This window comes from Cetorhinus maximus, chromosome 20 (assembly GCF_964194155.1).
Source record: "Cetorhinus maximus chromosome 20, sCetMax3.hap1.1, whole genome shotgun sequence".
In the NCBI taxonomy this organism is placed as follows: domain Eukaryota; kingdom Metazoa; phylum Chordata; class Chondrichthyes; order Lamniformes; family Cetorhinidae; genus Cetorhinus; species Cetorhinus maximus.
This window is the reverse complement of record NC_135898.1, coordinates 89,065,073-89,087,197: the sequence shown is the minus strand read 5'-3', so window position 1 is coordinate 89,087,197 and position 22,125 is coordinate 89,065,073. Positions and strand designations below refer to the sequence as shown.

The window sequence follows — 22,125 nt, the reverse complement described above, 5'->3', positions numbered from 1 at the left end:
TTCTAGTTTTCTTTCTGACACTATGCATTGTGCCAGTACAATAGGTAGTGGTCTGCTTGGTCAGGGTGGACATAGGCTAAGACATAATAATAAAAGCAAAATGCTGTGGATCCTAGAGATCTGAACTAAAATAAGTAAGTGCTGGAAAACTCAGCAGTTCTGGCAGCATCTGTGGAGAGAAACAGATGTAATGTTTGGAGTTTCGAAGAAGCGTCATATCGGACTCAACATGTTAACTCAAGTTTTTTCTCCCCACATCTGCTGCCAGACCTGCGGAGTATTGTTCCAGCACTTTCTGTTTGATGAGCTAAGACATCTTGGCAAGACGATGTCGTTCAGCATCTGCATTTGTTACTGATAGCTATCACTAAACCCGTGCAAGGTTCAAGTAGTATCGGTGGAACTGAAGTGATCAGTTAAATCCAAACTGCAGCATTTTCAAAACCTGTGGTAAGAGGGATGTGAAATATTGGAAGTTACTGACCTCATTGGAATGACTGCTGGACATTTCACCCTAAGTGCATGTGTAGTTTTTATTGAATTGACTTGGATTGCACACGCTCCTACAATATTATCCATGTAACGAAACTGGAATTGACAGCAATCCGAAAGCTGGGCTCTAGATGCACTAACAACGTGCATTGGAGGGTAAGGGTTGGAAGTGCAGGGTGGAAGATGGGGGGGGGGAAGAGAGAAAGCAAACGATCAGGATTTCTTTTTCAAGCGAACCTCCACCTCTTTGCACAGATCTCATCCGCACAATTGCATGCATTAGGAACAGAGAGAAAAGCACAGGCGGGTTTGCATGAGCGCCGGCCGATCCAAATTCGCAGAGAGAGAGAGAGAGAAAAAAACACAACAACCCATCTTTCCGCCGGTCCCCACCCTGTGCAAACGCGAGACCTCCTCGCTGGCTCGGCGCGTGACGCCGCCAGGGCGCCGGGCGAGAGAGGCCTGAGTGACAGGGGCGGCCGGCCAATGGGGAGCCGGGAAAGTTTTAATTGGGGAGGGGGCGGGCCAATGGGAGGGGGGAGAGGAGGAGGAAGGGGGCGGGACTCTCGCGCGGGTGCGAGTCGGTGGAACTCTCCCCGGAGCCGGGGAGGCAGCAGCAGCAGCAACAACAACGGGGAAAGGCTGCAGGTCTGGCTATGGAGCCGGCAGCAGCCGCTGGTGGTGGTGGTGGTGCCGGTGCTGCTGCTGCAAGGCGAGGCATGAACAAGATCACGCTGAAAACGATCCTCTTGCTGCCTCAGATCTTCCCTGTCAGACTGGCCGGGGTGGAAGCCCAGGTAAGCGGAAACAAAGCGCTGGCCTTTTAAATGTGTTTCCATTTAACAGAGAAAAAAAAATCCCCCTTCAAACAGCCTCGCTACATTGTAACCACTTCAGGCCTTGGTTACATCATAATTTGTTACATTTGTATTCCTCACTGGCGTCAGTGCTGTCATTTAACTGGATATCTATTATATCAAATAGATATTTTTTTTAGTATAGGTATGATTTGCATGAGAGTTTCCTTGAGCACTTCTGGCTGGTTTAACATCTTTCACTCAAACGCATCTTTTCAATCAGAAGCAGTCAATGTTTTCACCCCCATCTCTTCATTTTCCTTTTAATGTGAGCTGTGTTTTAAGTTTGGTTTTGACTTCGTTTTTTTTATATGGTATCTGTTTGGGCCAGTTGGTAGCAATGCCTTATTCAGGAGGAGGTTGTGGGTTTCTCGACCACCTCAAAGGACTTGATCTTGGCTGCCACCACTCTCCAGGCCCTTACTGTTGGAGTGGTACACCCTCCAGGAGGGCTGTGTTTTGGATCAGTTGCTAAATTGAGTCTCCTTCTACCGGTTTGATGGCACTTTGACAAAGAGCAGGGAAGTTCCACTGCAGGCCTAACTAACTTCTCTCCTTCAGTGAATTTCAAGAACACTTAATGGAGCATTTATCTCATTTGTGCTTTGTGGGATCTTCCTGTGTGCAAAATGGTTGCTACGTTTCCCCCAACAAGTTATTGACCTTGAAAAAAATTATTCATTACGTGATGTATTTTGAGCTTTTTTTTTGAGAGATCATTAAATCGTAAGAAATAGATGTAGGAGTAGGCCATTCAGCCCCTCGAGCCTGCTCCACCATTCAATAACATCGTGCTGAGTGGATTGTGGCCTTAACTCCACTTTCCTGCCTGCCCCATAACCTTTGATATGGGCTGGGGAGCTGAGGAGTGGGATTTCAAAGAGCAGACACAAACACAGTAGACCGAATGGCCTGCTTCAGAGCTCTGTCATTCCATGGTGAAATTGAATTTTTTTTTTCTCTAGTAAAAATGTTAAGTGGGCTGTAATAGCAAATAGCACGGTATCAGTTTATAAGTTGCAAATTATAGTTGGAGGAATTTATAAGAACAATCACATTAAGGCATACCCCGAGTCTGTTAGAAATGTTGACTATGTAGAGGTGATTTTGGGCAGGGGAGATTTTAATATTTACTTTGCTTCCTGCTTCTTTGGGTGATATGACCGATATTAGCCAAAGATACTTTATGCAGTGGTACTAATTTGTTTGTTTAAGGATTAATGATTGTGATTATTCGATGTTGATGACTATAAATTCCAGAATACATTTGAGCATAATGGGTACCTGACTATTATGTACCTGACTATAATGGATACCTGAATAATGATACCTGACCTTGCCAGTAGATTCAGACGATCATGAAGAATGACAGTAAAGCTCAGGCATTCAATTATCTTTTGAGCTACATGAGAAGGTTACTGCCCTGATATCCTTTATGTATCTTTTGTAACGTTTATTTCACACCTGAAACCCAATATGATGTTTTTCTTTGCTTTGTTTGGGGAGCTAAGGCTGCACATGACTATAGAGGTTTGTGGTGCCTACTGTTCATCCAAGCAAAAAGCATTCGTTGGTGATAATAGTTTTCCAAAATGATATGGGGAAAGAGCAGGGAAATGAGGTTAGAGTGGACAGCTCCAATTGAAAAGCTAGCATGTGTGATGGGCCGAATGGCAGCCTGCTCCACTGTATTTGGTTATAATTAAAGCTGTTGAAAGTCTGAACTATGCAACAGTTGATTGGGAAACAGCACACTTGAAGATTTTTAGAAAACATTTTAGCTCTATGAATCATGTTAAATGCTTTGGAGGAGGAACAGGAGACTTTGGACCTATGGTTCTCAAACCTTATCGCCACTGGGGTTTTCCTCAGGATATGCCTGGGTGTGCTGTGGACTAAGTGAAAGAGATTGATTGCTATGATTAGTCAGCAACCTAGCTACCATTGTTTCATGAGACTACCAGAATGGTAGAAGGTGAGCCAGGTGAACCTGGGTCTTTTTTTTCAATCTGGCCATTCCTATGTTCCTGTACATGGGGGAATAATTACTGAGTAGGGAAAGTATTGGGGTTTTTCCAAGTGATAACATAAAAACAAGAACATCATTGACAAAAAACATGCTCCTATTATGGGTTTTTCTGTTTATTAACATGTATACATAACGATTCTGCTGTCTGATAATATTGGGAACACTAAAGCCATTGTCTTCAGTCACTGCCTCTCTTCTTAGACACCATATCTCTGCCTGACAGCTATCTGAGGTTAAATCAGGCTGTTTGCAACCCTATTGTCATATTTGAACATGAGCTGAGCATCTGACCATATACTTGTGCCACCATTAAGACCACCTGATCCACCTCTGTAATATTGCCTGACTCTGCCCCTGCCTCAGCTCATCTACTGAAAGCCTCTTTGTTACCTCTAGAATTGACTATTCTAATGTACTTCTGGCCAGCCTTCCTCATTCTGGACTCTGTAAACTTCGTGTCCACGTCCTAACTTGCACCAAATCCTGATTCTACACCCCTCCACCCCAACCCCAACCACCTCTGTGCTCACTGGCTACAATGGCTCCCAGTTTTCAAATCCCTTTATGGCCTCACCCTCCCTACCTTTTAATCTCCTTCAATCCCTCAACCACCAGCGATTTCTGCACCCCTCTAATTCTGGCCTCTTGTGCATTCCCAATTATACTTGCTTCACCATTGGTGGCTATCCCTTCAGTCTCCAGGCCCTAAGCTCTGGAATTCCCGCCCCACACCTCTCCAGCTCTCTAGCTCGCTTTCCTCCTTCAAGACACTCCTTAAACCTATCTCTTTGTTTTTGATCACCTGAGCTAATATCACCTTATATGGCTCAGTATGACACTTTGTTTTTTAATGCTCCTGTGAAGCAGCCTGGGACATTACATTAAAGGTGCTATATAAATCCAAATTGTTGTTATTAGCCAGTAACACATGTGAAAAGGCAAGTCATGTCTGTAAAGTTTAATGTAGTTCTTTTGAGGAAGAAAAGTAAGAAAAGCTTGCATTTATATAGCTCTTTTCATCATTGCCTCTTGCCCTTTGGCACTTTACAGCCAGTGAAATGCAGTCACTGTTGTAATGTAGAGAATGCAGCAGTCAATTGGCTCAGAGCAAGCTCCCACAACCAGAAATGCGGCAATTGCCAGTCTTGTTTTTGTGATGTTGATTGAGGGATAAATATTGACCAGGACGCTGGAGAGAACCTCCTGCTCCTCTTCAAAGTAGTGGCATGGAATCTTTTACACCCACCTGAGATGGCAGACGGAGCTTCAGTTTAACATCTTATCCGAAAGTCAGCACCTCAGTGCGGCGTTCCCCATTGCAGCATGAGAGTGTCAACCTAGGTTTTTGTACTCAAGTCCTGGAGTGGGATTTAAACCCACAATCTTCTGACTCTGGGGCAGGAGCCGATTGAGCCACAGCTGATATAGTAATGGAATGGAGTTGCTGTATATATGGATTTTCAAAAGGTGTTTGACACAGTGATGTTGATTTAAAATATAGACACACTTAAGAAACCAGGCAGCAAATGGTTAGGAAGTTGGCTGAAGGACATTAGAAAGAAAGTTCTTGTATTTATAAGCACCTTTCACAACCTCAAGATGACCCAAAGTGCTTTGTAGATATTAAAGTGTGGTCCTTTTTGTATTGTAAGGCAAAGTGGCAGCCGTTTTGCACACAGCAAGGGCCCTTAAACAGCAATGAGATAAATGCCCACATTGTAATGTTAGTTAAGGGATCGTTTCAGTACCAGAGGGATGTAAACAGTAGTATCCCCTAGGGGCCTGTATTAAGATTTTTTTCGTTCACAATACGTATGAGGCCTGGACTAAGACATAAGAGTGCAGTATCAAAAGTTACAGAAACAGAATAGGGAATCTGATTTAACTGAGCAGAGAGCAGCAAGTGGCATAAAGTGGACATAGACAGATTAGCAGTTTGGATTGAGAGATGAGAAATGTGAAATTATAAATTTGGGCAGGGAACACAAGGACAGGAAATATGCATGAAGTGGCACAACTTGGTAAAGGACCAGACATATTTGGATTTAGGTGCTGTAACACTTTAAATTGAAAGAACAAACTGCTAAAAGTTACTCTTTTTTTATATGAAAAAGCAACAGTATGAGATTTAAGGCTTTATAAAAAGGCAGAGTATGAAAGCAAATGGACAGTGCTGAACCTCTACAGTTTAGACTGCAGTTAGAATATTCTGCTTTTTTTTGCTTTCTTTTCCAGCCTGAGATTTTGTTTCACCAAATTAATAGAACATTTTACTAGGGGTACACTTACGTCTGAATTTAAGCAGCTTACTTTCAGAAAGTTGTCAAGACCAAGGAGAGGGTACAGAAGAGTTTTATGGAGAGGCTTTAGTCATGAGGAAAGAGCAGAGTAGGGGACCAGCCACTAGATCAAAAGGAAATTTAATTGAACTGTTTGAAGTTATGTGGGGTGGTAATGTGCATAAGGTAACAAGGGAAAACTTATTTCCACTGGTTGGTGAGTCGGTAACACATTTAGACCATGAAAAAATGAAAAGGAGATGATCAGGGAAATTTTGTACGAAGTGGATATGAAAAGGGAAGGGGATGAATATTTTATATTGTGCGGAAGGGGCTGGGACTCAATGGATAGCTCTCCGAGACCCAGCTCAGGCATGATGGGCCGAATGTCCCCCTACTTCTGCTGTAAAATTATGTATAGCACAATGTGACTCAAGTGTCACAAAGCATGTGACATATCGCAAATCATGTTTAAGTGTATTCACTGTTAAGTAGGCAAACACAGCAGCCAATTTGCATGCCGATTTTCCACTGGAAGCACATTTCAATCAGACAACTCACTGTATACATCTGTCTTTTGTTGTATAACTGCTACCTGTACTTGCTATCTATCCCGTGTGCTTGAGAATCAGTCCCAACATTACACCTCAGCTGACCCTTCAAGTAGTACAATCCACTGTCTTACCCTTGAATACAAGATCCATGACCTCAAAAAATCCAGTAAATTGATTGGACGTGGTCTTGCCTCTTCTATTCAGACCTAGTACATTCCAGATGATCTCTCATTTTGTTCACTTAATTCTCAAATGCATTCCTCCCCAGTCAAAGTAAGTCTCACAGATCCATCAATGAATACTGTAAGATGCCTTGATAATATGAGGTACATCAAGTACAGTGTCAATGTTGCACATATTATTGAAATCTAAGTAGACAATCTAAGGACTTTTAACTCCGCAGCACATACCTAACATTGCTGTTGGCTGGGTGTTCTAGTCATAAACACAAACAAGTTAGAGTGGTTGGAACTCTTACATATTGATGTAAATGCCTTCAGGTTAGACGTGACGTGGGGGGAATGCAGATTGATCTCTAGGGCTATAATTTGAATGAAATAAAACTTGTCCTAACTTAGCAATGTCTACTGGAAAAGATATATTTAAGGACTGGCTCTGATAGTACAAATTGTACTTGTTTTGTTTGCCATTCCACTTCCCTTTTCCATCCCCTATCTCCACACACGAAAAATTGGATAAATTAAACTCTTTCTGTATGATTCTACTAACTTTTCCCAGCTTCTCTCTTGAATTTGCTTATTCATGTTGGAGTACAGTTCCACCGGCAATGGCAGTGCTCAATACTTTATTAGCAAAGTGGGCATTCTTCATAGCTGGACAGTAAGTGACAGTAAAGTACTTCAGTCTGACTATTACAAGTGAACCAAATACAACTACACTCTAGGTTTCTGGCTGATGACCAGGTATAGGAATGCTCACTGATAAATCCATGAGACCTACTAACTCAACACAGAGCACATATCAACACTCAAGAAGCTCAACACCATCCAGGACAAAACAGCCTGTTTGATTGGCATCCCACCCATCGCCTTAAACATTCATTCCCTCCACCACTGATGCATATTAGCTGCAGTGTGTATTATCTACAAGATGCACAGCAGCAACTCATCAAACTTCCTTTGACAGCACCTGCTAAACCTGTGACCTCTACCACTTAGATGGACAGGCTTTGGGGAGTCAAGAGGTGAGTTACTTGCTACAGAATTCCCAGCCTCTGACCTCTCCTGTAGCCACAATATTTATATGGTGGTTTGGTTAAGTTTCTGGTCAACAGTAACCCACAAGATGTTGATAGTGGGTGAATCAGCGATGGTAATGCCATTGAATGTCAAGGGGAGATGGTTGGATCCTCTCTTGTTGGAGATGATCATTGCCTAGCACTTGTACGGCATGAATGTTACTTGCCACTTACCAGCCCAAGCCTGAATGTAGTCCAGGTCTTGCTGCGTGGTCACGGATCGCTTCAGTATCTGAGGAGTTGCGAATGGTACTGTACACTGTGAAATCATCAGTGAACATCCCCACTTCTGACCTTATGATGGAGGGAAGGTCATTGATGAAGCAGCTGAAGATGGTTGGGCCTAGGACACTACTCTGAGGAACTCTTGTAGTGATGTCCTGGGACTGAGATGATTGATGTCCAACAATCATACCCATCTTCCTTTGTGCTAGATATGACTCCAACCAGTGGAGAGCTTTCCCCTGATTCCTGTTGACTTCAGTTTTGCTAGGGCTGCTTGATGCCATACTTGGTCAAATGCTTCCTTGATGTCAAGGGCAGTCAGTAACTCTCACCTCACGAGTTCAGCTCTGGAGCCAAGTGTTCATGAGTTGTTTAATTGTCCACCACCATTCATGGCTGGATGTGGCAGTACTGCAGAGCTTTGATCTGATCTGTTGGTTGTGGGATCACTTAGGCCTGTCTCTCGCTTACTCCTTATGCTGTTTGGCCCGCAGGTAGTCCTGAGCTCTAGTTTCACCAGGTTGACACCTCATTTTTAGGTATGCCTGGTGCTGCTCCTGGCATGATGATCTACACCCATGTTGAACCAGAGTTGATCTCCTGGCTTGATGGTATTGGTAGAGTGAGGGATATGCTGGGCTATGAGGTTACAGATTGTGGTTGAATACAATTCTTCTACTGCTGGCCCACAGCACCTCATGGATGCCCACTTTTGAGTTGCTATATCTGTTTGAAATCTGTCCCATTTAGCACAGTGCCACACAACATGATAAAGGGTACCCTCAATGTGAAGATGGGATTTTGTCACCTCAGAGATGTTTACAACACAGAAGGAGGCCATTTGGGCCATTGGGTCCACGCTGGTCAACAAAGATCTGACTACCCTAATCCCATTTTCTAGCGCTTGCCCATAGCCCTGGAGGCTATGACGATGCAAGTGAATATCTAAATACTTCTTAAAGGTTATGAGAGTTTCTGACTCAACCACCCTTTCAGGCAGTGAGTTCCAGACATCACCACCCTCTGGGTGAAAAAATTTCTCTTCAACTCCCCTGTTAGTCTTCTACCTCTTAAGTCTATGTCCCCTGTTTATTGACCACCCTATCTATGCCCCTCAATCTTATACACCTCTATCAGGTTCCCTCTCAACCTTCGCAGCTCCAAGGAAAACAGCCCAGTCTATCAAATCTTTCCTCATAGCTCAGACTCCTACCAATACAGTCATGGACAGATTCATCTGGAACAGATTGGTGCAGACGAGTTCAAGGAGATTTTTTCCGCGTTGGCTCTTTCACCACCTGCCACAGGCCCAGATTTGCACCATGTTCTTTAGGACTGGGCCAGCTCAGTCAGTAGTGGCGCTACTGAGCCACTATTGGTGATGGATGTTGAAGTCCCCAACCCAGAGTACATTCTGTGCCTTTGCCACCTTCAGTGCTTCTTCCAATTGGTGTTCAACATGGAAGAGTATTGATTGATCAACAGAGGAGCAGAGTGTGATAGGTGGTAACCAGCAGGAGTTTTCTTTGCCCATGTTTGACCGGATGAGGCCTCATGGGGTCCAGAGTAAATGTTGAGGACTCCCAGGGCAACCCCCTCCTGTGGAGTATACCACTGAGCTGCCACCACTAGTGGGTCTGTCCTACCAGTGGGACTAGACATGACCAGGAATGGTGAGGGTGGTGTCGGGGACATTGTAAGGGATGATTCAGTCAGTACGACTGTCAGGCTGTTGCTTGACTCATCTGTGGGACTAAATAATCAAAAAAGAGGAAGAAAGCCAGTAATTTCATTTTGGCCTCCTGATCGCTGGACATCATCAATTTATGAGCAGCCTTAATTACCTGGGTTTTCACAGTGATTACTTGAAACATAGCCTTAAAGGAACAGACAAAGTTAGCAGCCAAACACTATAACAATAATCCAGGCTACTTGGGAGAAATGTAATGATCTAGCAGTATTGACAGAGATGTTTTTACCCCATCCTGTCCTCAGTAATCCTTCATGGGCACAGCATCTCCAACAATCAAGAGGGTGGGCAGCTTATTGTAAGGAAGATGGCCAGTGAGCAACTGAGCAAAGTGAAGGGTCTTGACCTGAGTCCCATCACTCTGTGGCACCATGCAACAATGCTCCTCTGCTTTTTTTTTTAATTAAGAAAAATTTATGTGCAGACCCCTTGTTTACAATGACTGAGTAAATCAAATTGTGTTTTTATTACACTGGATTCTAGAACTCTCAGTTCCTGATGTCAACATTCTGCAATTCCAGCTGTTTCTCTAAGTACAGAAGAAACTAGTTGCAGTTCTAGTTTTCATTTTATTGCGCTGCATGGAACACAGGGCATTTCACAAGAATTTGAGGTTCGTATCCTGTGACCCCCCCCCGCCCCCAAACAACCACCACCCCAGGAAAACAGAATACCAAGGGCTTTAGTAACGTGCAATTGTAGCTCCCTTCAAATAAGCATTCCTGAGAGAGTGATTGGTTAGATATGAACGGAACAATTTCGTAACACTTCAGATTTGTTTTCTTGTATCCAGTGAATTTGTGTGTGCTACGTGTTATCTAAACGATTCAGTTCCAACAATGGAGGCTCTGTGTACTGTACTTCCCTTGGACTGCTCCTTGATAAGTGGCTCTATCTTTAAACGTCAACTTGAAAGTGAGATACTGCCCTTCAAAAAAAAAAATTTAACTAACTACAACTGCTCCTGTAGTGATGCTTGAATTTTGTTGCTGATGGAGAGATGTTAACTTGTTGCTTGGGTGTACAGGTGAACTGGCGAACCTGCCACCCATTATACAAATCCCCTGATCTTAATTTATCGGGTGCATTCTGTAACAGGCAGCTGGCTGCTGCCGCTTTTACCGCTGGTCAACATATTGATATTAAACCCCATTATTTAACATGTTGATGGTTTAAGAGTTCTGTGTCTGTCTCTTTGTACTGTTCATTCAGCTGTCCGTTCATGTCATCTGTCCCTAACAGCTGCTTGCTTCTATCCCAGAAATATCTGCACAGCAGAGATATATTAATCACAATCCCAGTAATCAGATTAGAAAGTATATGCCCTGCCTGCAATTTACTCCTCTCCTCATCATGCAGGTGCTGACTCGTCGTTGGTGTAGGAAAGAGTTCATTTCTTTGGGGTAGATTGTGTGTCGTTAAGTGCTGACAAGTTCAATACAACTTCTTCAAAAAGCCTCTTTTTTCCAAACATGAATTTCACAGCAAGGTTCAATAAAAACATTATCTCGTTTATTAAGCGAACCACAGTTAATTAACGAAAACAAAAGTACCTGGAAAAGCTCAGCAGGTCTGACAGCATCTGCGGAGAGAGATACAGTTAACGTTTTGAGTCCCAATGGCTCTTCATCAGTTAATTAACGATTGGTCTATTGTGGCTTAGTTGGTAACACTCTTGCCTCCGAGTCAGAAGGTTGAGGGTTTTTGTCCCTCTCCAGGACATGAGCACAAAAATCTAGGCTAACACTTCAGTGCCATATTGAGGGAGGGATTGTTAGACCATTGGAGGCGCTGTCCTTCAGATAAGATGCTAAACTGACACCCTGTTCACCCTCTTGGGGGAGGCAAATGATCCCATGGCGCTCTTTAAAAGAAGAACCAGAAACCTTCGCCCAGTACCTTAGCTAATCTTTATTGCTCATTCATTAATACGTTGTTGCTTGTGGGAGCTTGCTGTGTGTAAATTGGCTGCCACATTTCCTACATTACAACGGAGGCTACATGTCAAAAGTACTTCATTGGCTGGGTAGGGTGTTTTGGGATCTTGGAAGGCACTGTTTCCAAGTTCTTTCCTTAACCATTCAGATAAAGCAAAAGAAAAGGAAAAAGTCTTGTTTGACAAAAACTCTTCTGTCATAACTTGAGAAATTGCCAGGAATAGTAACAATGAAAGTTTAGAAGTGCAGGGTTAACTAATCAGCTTTCACTGGCCAAATTTTGAAACTGACCAGCTTTGGAATTACACCTGCTGGGTCTATAGTATATCAAGTGATCAAGAGCAATGTATCCGATTTTCTAATGATACAAGGCTAAGTGGGATGTAAGCAGAGAAAAGAGAAACATACAGGTTAAGTGAGCAGGTAACAAGGTGGCCGAAGAAGTATAATGTGGGTAATTGTGAGGTTATTCTTTGGCAATAGGGATGGTAAAACAAAATATTGTTTTTAAAAGGCATGAAATGTTGATGTTTAGAGATGTGGGTATACTCATACAAGGAATATTGAAAATTAGCACACAGGTACAGCAAGCAAAAAATGACATGGTCTTTATTGCAAGGAGATTGTAATACCACAACAAGGAGGCCTTGCTGCAGTAGTACAGGTCTTTAGCAAGATCACATCTAAAGTATGCTACAGAACTTTAGTCTCCATATCTAAGGAAGGATAAACTGGCCTTGGAGACTAGATTGGTTCCTGGATGAGAGGGTTGATCCTGTGATGAGAGGCTGAGTAAATTGGGCCTATGCTCTCTGGAGTTTAGAAGGATGAGAGGTGACCTGATTGAAACGTACAAGATTCTGGAGGGACTTCACAGGATAGAACAGAGGTTGTATTGGCTGGCTGGGGAATCTAGAACATGGGGGCACAGTCTCAGGATAAGGGGTTGATCATTTAGGACTGAGATGAGGAGAAATTTCTTCGCCCAGGGCTGTGAATCTTTGGAATTGTCTACCGCAGAGGGTTAAGGATGCTCCATTATTGAAAGTATTCGGGACAGATCGATAGATTTTTGGTGTCTCAGGAATCGAGAGATATAGGGACAGGCAGGAAAATGGAGTTGAGGCAGAAGATCAGCCCTGATCATGTTGCAAGCTCAACAGCCATATGGTCTACTCCTATTTCTTACGTTCTTGTGGTGCATTCTTTCAATTGAAGGTGTGACTCTATTTTACTTTTTTTTAAAGAGTAGTCATAAATTTCAGGGAGTGTTTGAACACTCTTCACAACACCACCTTTGGGTTATAGTTCAATGGCTGCCAAGCTAAATCTCTCAAACCTACACTTTTGCATGAGTTTGCATGTCAGCAGGTATGTTTTCATAAGGGGAATTACAATTGAATTCAATCCTACGCTCTCCTGTCATCCCACTTGCACGTTTTCCAGTCAGAGCCACTGAATTATGACCGCAAGTGAGACCCCAAATTGTGAGCCGTTCTTTGTAATGTTCAAATTTTTTCCCACACTCCAAAATCATAACTCAGACATTTGTTTTAAAAGTTTTTAGATGTTTTGTTGACCCTTTGTGAATGCATATTCAAGAATTAGCCTTTAATAGGCTCTTACTGAGAACAGTTTTTGGGTTTCCTCACCCTTGCCATGCTCAGCTATTCTTTGAAAAAAGTCAAACCTGTTTCCTCCATACTTTATAGGGACTCGTTCAGTGCAAATTTTCAGAGCTTGCATTATTGATGCAGTTATGTGAGGCACAGCATTGAAGGAGACTATTGTGCACATCTCCAACACTAACTCAATTGGAACAATCTACTCCAACCCTTTTCCTGTATCCCTTTTACATTTCTTTTCAAATCCAATTTTATTTTAAATTAAGCTATAGGCACAGTCTCAATAGCTAGTTGCAGTTCAACATTCCATGTCCCAATAACATTCACTGTGGAATTTTTTAACACTTAACTTTCATCTTCATTCTTCTAAGGGTAATTCTCAGTGAATTCTTTCTTCTCCCAACCCCCCAATCTGTTGATTTCACTATTTACCCTCTTGAACTTTTTAAGTTCCTATTGCAGAATGAAAGGCATGGGCTAAGTAATTATGCTCTCCATGGATTTCTGTAAAGCACAGTGTTAGGCTAATTCAATTGAGATTTTTGTGGAAATTGGCTTGTTACAGATAAGAGAAATAGGGTGAATATTGTATATGTCAACATGAATAAGATATTTGATAAGTGTCATGCAAGAGGCTTGTTATAATGTAGCTACATATCATTGATTTAAGGGGCTATATCAAGAAACTAATAAAGACCTTGCATTTACATGGAGCCTTTCACATTTTCAGGACATCCAAAAGCACCTCTCAGTGAATATAAGTATTTACCATTTGAAATCATGGTTGTAACGTGAGCAAACGCAGCAGCCAATTTTTGCACAGCAAGTCCCACAAGCAGCAATGAGATTACTGACCAGATAATCTGTTTTAATGATGCTGGTTGAGGGTTAATTGTTGGTGAGGACACCGGGAGGACTCCTGTCTTTGTGTTATGGAATCTGTTATGTACACCTGAAAAGGCAGATGAGGCCTCACTCACTTACCTTCTCATCCAAAAGATGGCACTTCTGACAGTGCAGCACTTCTTAGTGTCGTAGAGTTTACAGCATGGAAAGAGGCCCTTCAGCCCATCATGTCCACGCCAGTCATCAAGCCCCTGTCTACTCTAACCCCATTTTCCAGCACTTGGCCCGTAGCCTTGTCTGCTTTGGCGTTTCAAATGTTCATCTAAATACTCCCTAAATGTTGTGAGCGTTCCCGCCTCTGCCACCTTTTCAGGCAGAGTTCCAGATACCCCCCCCCACCCGCCCCCACCCCTTGGGTGAAAAAAATTTCCTCAAATCCCCTCTAAACCTCCTGTCCCTTACCTTAAATCTATGCCCCCTGGTTATTGGCCCATTCACTTAAGGGAAAAGTCTCTTCCTAATCTACCTTTCTTCCCATCTATCTTTCTTTAGTAACCTGTGAAGTGTTAACCCAGTGCTTTAGTATCTGGAAAGTAGTGGGGGTGGTGCTTTCTCACTATGAGTTGGAGAGATCTGAGACAATTCTTCAATTTTGTAGCTTCAAAACATGATTGAAGTAGTAGCTTTGCATTTTATTGTTCCTTCCGATGTGGCTTGTTTGATTTACATATTAAGCAGTTTGTATGGTGTACCAGAATATTTGATACAGGAAACAGAAATGCACAAAATGTCTTGTCCTCTAAATCAGTTTTCCTCACCACTATGCGGTTCAGTTTTTTTTAATTGCACGTTTTCAGAGCACCTGCAGCCCTTGTTTCACTGGATTTTCTTTGATGTGCTTCATCATCACTTCACCCCAAATGGTATCAGTATCACCCAACAGTGTGTTGGTAAATGATGCTGACATTTGGCAGTTTTACAGAGGGTGGGTGAGGGAGTTGGGCAGATCACCTCTTTCTTAATAATATCTAACAGTTTCTAAAGGACTAAATTCTAATTGAAAAAAAATCTGTTGGGAAATGCAATTGAAGCCATTGGTGTCAGTTGTCAAGCACATCCATGAACCCCACTTGAGGGTAAAGCTGCATTTGTAATGAGCTACAAACAAACTAGGTGATTATAATGATCAAAATTACTGGGAAAGTTTGGAATAATGGAAGGAAAACAAACATGGATGTAATATACAGAACTAGTTTAAAGTTTATTAATGGGTGGACTGCAAGACTGGGACAGTGGATGAGAAGCTTTTCTGTGTGGGAGAATTTTACTGAGCAAACTTTTCTTTAGCTACTGTACTATGCCATCATGACCACGAGTCAGCTTCCAGAAGCATGTAACTCTCCTGTGAATCAATACCTGCAGCTCTTCGTATGTCAGGAGTGAAGTAGTACCATTAGACTAGGAATTATTCTTTAAAAATAGATCATCACACCAGATACCACATGCAATGTCTCCTGTTTATGCCAAAAGTCTGCACATACAACACTATCAGGCCTTCATATTCAGGCTAAAATGGATAGGTGGATTTATTTGCAAGCAGGATAATTATACAGAAGTAGATACTAATGGTAGTGCAATACTTGGCTTTCACACGTGATTCAGAACAAGAAGAACCTACAATCTTCGCAGTTTGTTCATTTCAGCGGCTTTTGACTGAGCTTAGGAAGGATATTAAATGAGATTGAACTTGCACCAAGCTCCTGTTGGCCTCCTTTCATGGTTCAGACTGTGTGAAGAAGGGAACTGGGGACCATGGGGCTCTACAATTCTGTTGTCTTTTCTTTTATACTAGAGTGGACTCAATTGTTGATCAAATGAAAGCTTTGCAATAGACAATTGAAATATGAGCCATTTCTACCACTAATATGTAAGCAGCGATCTCTGGCCATCTGTTTGCTTTTGGTACCTGACTCCTCATCGAGCAAAGGTCCTCTGGTGGCATAGTCATTTGAAATGAAATGTTTAACCTATAAGCCTGCACTTTTTTGACAAGCAGCATTCTTTCAGAATGGCATGACCCGAAACCTGCAAATAAAATGGCCCATTCTGATCTTGGAAACTAAGCATGTGCACTGGGATAATACCTTGACTGGATGTCGGGAATACCAGGTGATGTCCAAAACTCTGGCCAGTATCCTAACCTGCACCAATCGCATCGCTGATTACACCTGTGCTCACTGAACTACATTGGCACCCAGACCAAAAAAGCCTTAATTTTAAAATTTTCATCCTTGTTTTTGAATCCCTCTATTAGTCTTACCCCTTTGTCTCTACACCCTCTGATAACTCTGAGATCTCTGGACTCCTTCAATTTTAGTCTCATGCACGTCCCTGATTTTCATCACTCCACCATTGGCGGCCATGCCTCAAGTTCTATAGACCCTAAGCTCTCAAATTTCCTCCCTAAATCTCTCCCTTAAGACACTCCTTACAGTCTAGCTCTTTGACCAGGCATTTAGTCACCACCTGTCTTAATGTCTCTTTACGTGGTTCGGTATCAAATTTTGTTGCAACTGTGACTGCCTTGGGGCGTTTTATTACATTAAAGATGCAATATAAATGCTAGTTGTTGTTGATGTATATCTTTTCAAAACTGTTTCATATTTTCTGATACCCTTTATTCATCTATTACTGCACTTAATTTGACAGTCCCTTTGAATGCAATAAATGTAGTTCACAGAATTCATCGTGTGATTGAAACTGTATGCTACCTGTTATTTAAGAATCAAAACAATATGGACCCACAACAGACCTATGTAGACCTACATTCATGCAGCCCAAACACACTAACCCCCATCACTTGACTGAATCCTATTTATTTACTAATCAGGAGCTAGCTAACTCAAAATTAATTGCCTTGATCTTCAGGAACTTTATAAAATATTTTCTGGAATTTCGAGTACAGTAAACAATGTCCTCTGGATGGTTCTCATCTGATAATTTAACTGAAGTGAAATGTAATTTACAGCTAACTGCACGCAAGAGTCTCACACAAAGCCAAGGGATTACCGAGGATTATCTAAGAAGACAATCCTGCGATCTGAAACAGTAACCTGTTCAGGAGTCAAGCATTCTGCTTTAGTTGCTTCATTGTTGTTCTAGAAGTTGCATACTTGATATTGGTTAAATTATATCACAGCAGCTAAACGATGAACAATTTGTTGTGTTGCAACAATTGCTGGATAGAAAATCTTGCATTTATATATCACCTTTCACAACCTCAGGATGCCCCAAGACATTCTATAGCCAATTAAGTACTTTTGAAGTATAAATAGAAAATGCTGGAAACACTCAGCAGGTCAAGAGAGAGAAGCAGAATTATCGTTTCAGGTCCGATCTTTCTCATCAGAACTGGAAAACATTGCGGACGTATAACAGATTTGAACCCAGTACAGTACAAATTTGGTGGAGGAAGAAGGAAAAGGAAGGCATGTGGTAGGTTGGAAGGTAATTTAATGGACAGCAGAAACATTACCACCACCTGCTGTCCAAAAAAGAAAAATGGGAGCAGTGGCTATGATTTGAGATTGTTGAACTTGATTTCGAGTCTGGATGGTTGTAAAGTTCCTAATTGAAAGATGAGGTACTTCTGAAGTGTAGTTACTGTTGCAATGTAGGAAACGCAGTAGCCAATTTCACGTGGAGCAAGCTCCCACAAACAATGACCAGATAATCTGTTTCAGTGAAGCTAGTTGAAGTATAGCTATTGGACAGGACAGTAGAAATTTTAGAATCATAGAATGGTTACAGCACAGGAGGTGACGATTTGGTCCATTGTGTTTGTGCCAGCTGTTTGCAAGAGCAACTCAGCAAGAACAATTCCCTCGCCCTCTTCCCCATTGCCCTGCAATTTTTTACTCTTCAGGTCCTTATCCAGTTTACAGTTCTTGGAATTACAATACTTAAAGTTTTGATATTCCCCCACCCCCACCCCCACCCCCCCCCCCCCCCCCCCCCCCCCCCCCCCCCCCCCCCCCCCCCCCCACCCCCACCACCCCCCCCCCCACCCCCCCCCCCCCCCCCCCCCCCCCCCACCCCCCAATCCCTCCGGAAGGTGCCAACTTATCACAATGATTCCCCACTAGCAAGCAGTCCAAGTGCCATTCTGTAAATGTGGTTGTGGGCGTCAAGTCCAAGCCTTCAATGTTGGTCATTTGTGGCCAGCTGTATGGCAAACAGTTTCATTATGGAGGACACAGTTGAGTCTGGACCCACTTTTGCCCAACCTTTGCACTAGGTGGCTTCCCAGAATGGATGACACTGATTTTATTTGTGTGCTCTCCCCCCTACTCACAATAAGAGGTTGTGGTGGAAGAATCAATCCAGGCTGGTCTTTTGGTTCAAGCTGGTTTATTTTCGAGCCAACTCCTCCGTGCTACTGACTTCCAAGTAGCTTCCACACAAAGTGTTCCAGCTGTATCTTTTTATTCTATTTAGATGGGATAATCAATGCCCATCACCTAACTAACTAACTAACAATTTAACATTTAACTAACAATTGTCTTTAACAAGTTGAATTGCCATATTGACATCCCTAGCCCTATCCCTAGCTGTTAAACCCAATTAGTTTGCCCCATCTCTTGTTGCTGGCCAATGAGATCAATGCAGATTCTGAATCATATCTGTCACCCTCTACTGTGTAGCTTGGTATAACCAAACGCTACATTTGTCATCTGATTGGGTAAGCTTTTTCCTTTTCCATAATGCGTTACTTCTCCAGCTTCCTGTATTTTTTAAGATAATTTTTTTTTAACCAGGAGCTAAATATATTTAAGATAAAAGCAAAATACTGTGAATGCTGGAAATCTGAAACAAAAACAGAAAATGCTGGGAAAAGCTCAGCAGGTCTGACAGCATCGGTGGAGAGAAAGACAGAGTTAACGTTTCGAGTCCGTATGACTCAAAGCTCTGAAGAAGAGTCGTACGGACTTGAAACGTTAGCTCCGTCCTTCTCTCCACCGATGCTGTCAGACCTGCTGAGCTTTTCCAGCACTTTCTGTTTATGTGTGCTAAATATAACTTAGGTTGTCCTTCAGGATATGAACGCTTAATTGAATATCTTCCAGCTCGGTTTGAAGCAGGTTTCTTTGTTTCTGGAAGAAGAAAACCATCCAAAGGAGTTTCAATTTTCAGATCACATGTAGTGGTGAATCGTCATCTGTTTCCCTCTGTGGGCTGGTGTAGGAGCCAAACGAGGATTCAAATTTCTTGCTGCCTTGGGAGGAAAATAATTGATTGCATGTAGAAAATTTGAATGTTGTTCCTAAGTTGAGCAGATGTATCATGACATATTGAGGTTACTGATACTGTTATGTTAGAAATGCTGTACTTTTTTCTTCATTTCTTAGAACTTTTCTTAGGCTACAAGTAATCCAACTGCTGGGTCAAGGCTGTTGAAATAAGTAGGAATAAACTAAACTGTTGCCTGCTGTCATGGAAATGAACATGGGTTCCAAGAGATTTATCATTTATAAGAAAAAAAAAAGTTTCATATGTCAACTCTAGGTGCCTTTTTTGCTAAGACTCTCCACTCAAAACATTAATCTGTCTTTTCTCTCTTCAGATGTTTTAAGAGTTGCTATGTACGTCCAATGTTCTGTCTTGTGATTTCAGATTTGTAGTACATTTTTAACTTTGCATGTGTGTGTGTTGCGTTTCTACTCTCCTCACCTGAAATGCTACCTCGTACTGGTATTTATTTGTACAGCTGTTTACAACCTTTTGGGACCTTGACATGACCATTCTTTGTCTGAACCTAAACATTTGAGTGTTGGTCGTTTTTGGCTACAAGAAATAAAGAACTTGGCATTTGTGTGGCATCTTCAACATCCTCACCCAATCACAAACTATTTAGTATTAAGTAAATTTGATGTGCAATCTGTGCTGCAGTATAGGCAAGTGTTGCAGCCAATTTGTTCATAAAATTCCAATAATAACAATGAGATAATGACCAGATCTGTTTTAGTGATGCTGGTTGAGGGATAAATATTAGTCATGTCATTTGGAGAATTTGGTTTCTCCTCTTCACATAACAAAATGGTATATTTTACTTCCACTTGAGGGGGATACATGGGACCTCAGTTTAAGATCTCATCTGAAAGAAAGCATCTCTGACAGTGCAGCTTTCCCTCAGTACTACACTGACCGAGTCAGCGAAGATACTATGCTCAAGTGTCCTGAGTGGGACCTGGGTTCACAACCCAGACTGAGAGATATGAGTGCTACCCATTGAGCTGTGGCTGACACCTAGGTCTCCCGGTTGAGTCCTGATCGAATGCCCACTAGTTTATTGGGGGTTGATGCAGAGAAAGAACCCTGTTTAGTTTCTGTACCCACCAAAGCAAACCCTAGTAAGCCAAGATAAAGTGTAGCATTTTCAGCACTTAGTAATTGCGAGCTGCCAACAGCATATAACTTGAGATCAATTCCCAGACTACCTGGTCAGTATGATCCCATGCTGCTATTACCCTGGTCTCATAGGGTGCATTTACCTTAGTCTTTGTGGTTACAAATGGTGCATTTACTGGCTGAGATAGTTTTGGAAGTCATTTTAGGATTTTGACTAATAGTTACAACATTGCAAACTGTAATGTATGTAACAAGACCAAAAGTGGTGCCGTCATCAGTTTGTTAGCGATACTCCATCTGATCCTTGGCATGGTTCATTTAAAAAATAATCACACCATTCTATTTCTTTCCAGCCTGTTGGCATCTTGTGCTAGTCACTGGGGCCACTCCCTAGAGGTGTCTATGTAAAAATTATTATAAGCGAGGGATCTCATTTAGGAGGCTCAGACACTTTGCCATTACCTATTCCTGTCATCAAAACTTTAATTAGGTTAAATTGACAGGTTAAATATCAATACCTAAACTTAAGTGATAATCTGCACTTGTTTACTGAAATAAGATATAGGCGCTCTGTGTCATACTGGTTTATGGAAGTGCCGTTTTAGTTTGTCTCCTGTGGCATTGCTTTTAGTGAGATAGAGGAAATACTGTTGAAAGTGTTATGGGTATTATTAGCAGAGACCTGTAAAACATTCCTGGTCAAATTAGTATCATTACTGCAAGAGTACTACTTTAAATACAGGATTTCTAGTTATTCTTTCACCAAAGGCTTAATGGAATCATCAAAACTTGTCACTCTGGAAAGCGTAACATTACACCATCCATGTGTAACACCAGGCTGAGGAATGTAAATACCAATTTTGTCAGGATTCTGGCCTTATAACATGATTGTAGTTGTAGAATATGGAAGTTTAATTGGTAACTGTTTTCTCCTGAGTTAAAAAGGCAGATTCACATCTGATGGGCTTAATCTGGGAATAAATGCTCCCTTTCCTTGAAATCTGCCTGCTCTAACTTTAACATCTATCATTGAAGAAAACAGCTTTCTTGCCAATCTTGTTCCATGACAAAGTCCTCACTTAGGATTAAAGTTTTGTTGCAACATTATAACTGCTCTTTCCTTGAGTCTAGGTTTGTGCAGTGGCATACCCATTGGAGTTAAACTGTAAAACTCTGGAGGGTATAGACTGTTACCATCATCTTCGCCTATCGAATCATTGCTGAGGTATTCTTTTAACTCGCCTTACAGATTTTCTAAAACGTTTTCATTCAAAACTTGTGAATCTTCATTTTTAGCACAAAAAAAAGGTTTCTAATAATAGGTTGTATCCAATAAACATACATGCTATTTTGCCGCACTTAACCATTTCATCCCCTTCCTCCCATGCCTCTCATGCCATCCCCATCTCATTCCTTCCATCCCCCCCCATCAACCCCACCTTAGCCCATCTTTCATGGAAACAATCTCTCCAGCCATGGTAACCTTTATTGTTGGGCTCCCCTTACCTTCCACTGTTTTTGTTCTCCACCAACAGACCCCCTCACCCTGCTGCCACCGCCAACCATTGCCAGCCACACATGTATCACGTTCCTCAGGCCTCCATGCGCCCACCAAATCAACCCATCAACAGACGCCCCATAAACTGACCAATCAAAACAGCCCAGACGGACAAAACCTGAGTATTATTATTATTGATGCTGTGTAACGCATTAATTTTTTTTTAAGTTGCTTTCCTTACCTTTATTTTATATCATCCATAACTCATCAATTCTGGGTTGCTCCTGCTCTTCAATGAGCTGCTCAACGAAGCATAAGATGATAAGAAATAGGAGCAGGAGTAGGCCATTCCACCCATCACCACCTG

At 42.0% G+C, this 22,125-nt stretch overlaps 1 protein-coding gene across 1 annotated transcript in view; it reads left to right on the top strand.

Annotated features, from left to right (window-relative positions):
- Positions 1-1,195: 1,195 nt before the first annotated feature.
- The window catches only part of LOC144694560 (WW domain binding protein 1-like), an 83,549-nt gene continuing 62,619 nt past the window's right edge, over positions 1,196-22,125 (top strand). The window contains exon 1 of the mRNA XM_078565128.1: positions 1,196-1,289. Coding sequence (XP_078421254.1) covers positions 1,212-1,289 — 78 coding nt within the window. The 5' untranslated portion in view covers positions 1,196-1,211. The remainder of the gene's footprint in view (positions 1,290-22,125) is intronic.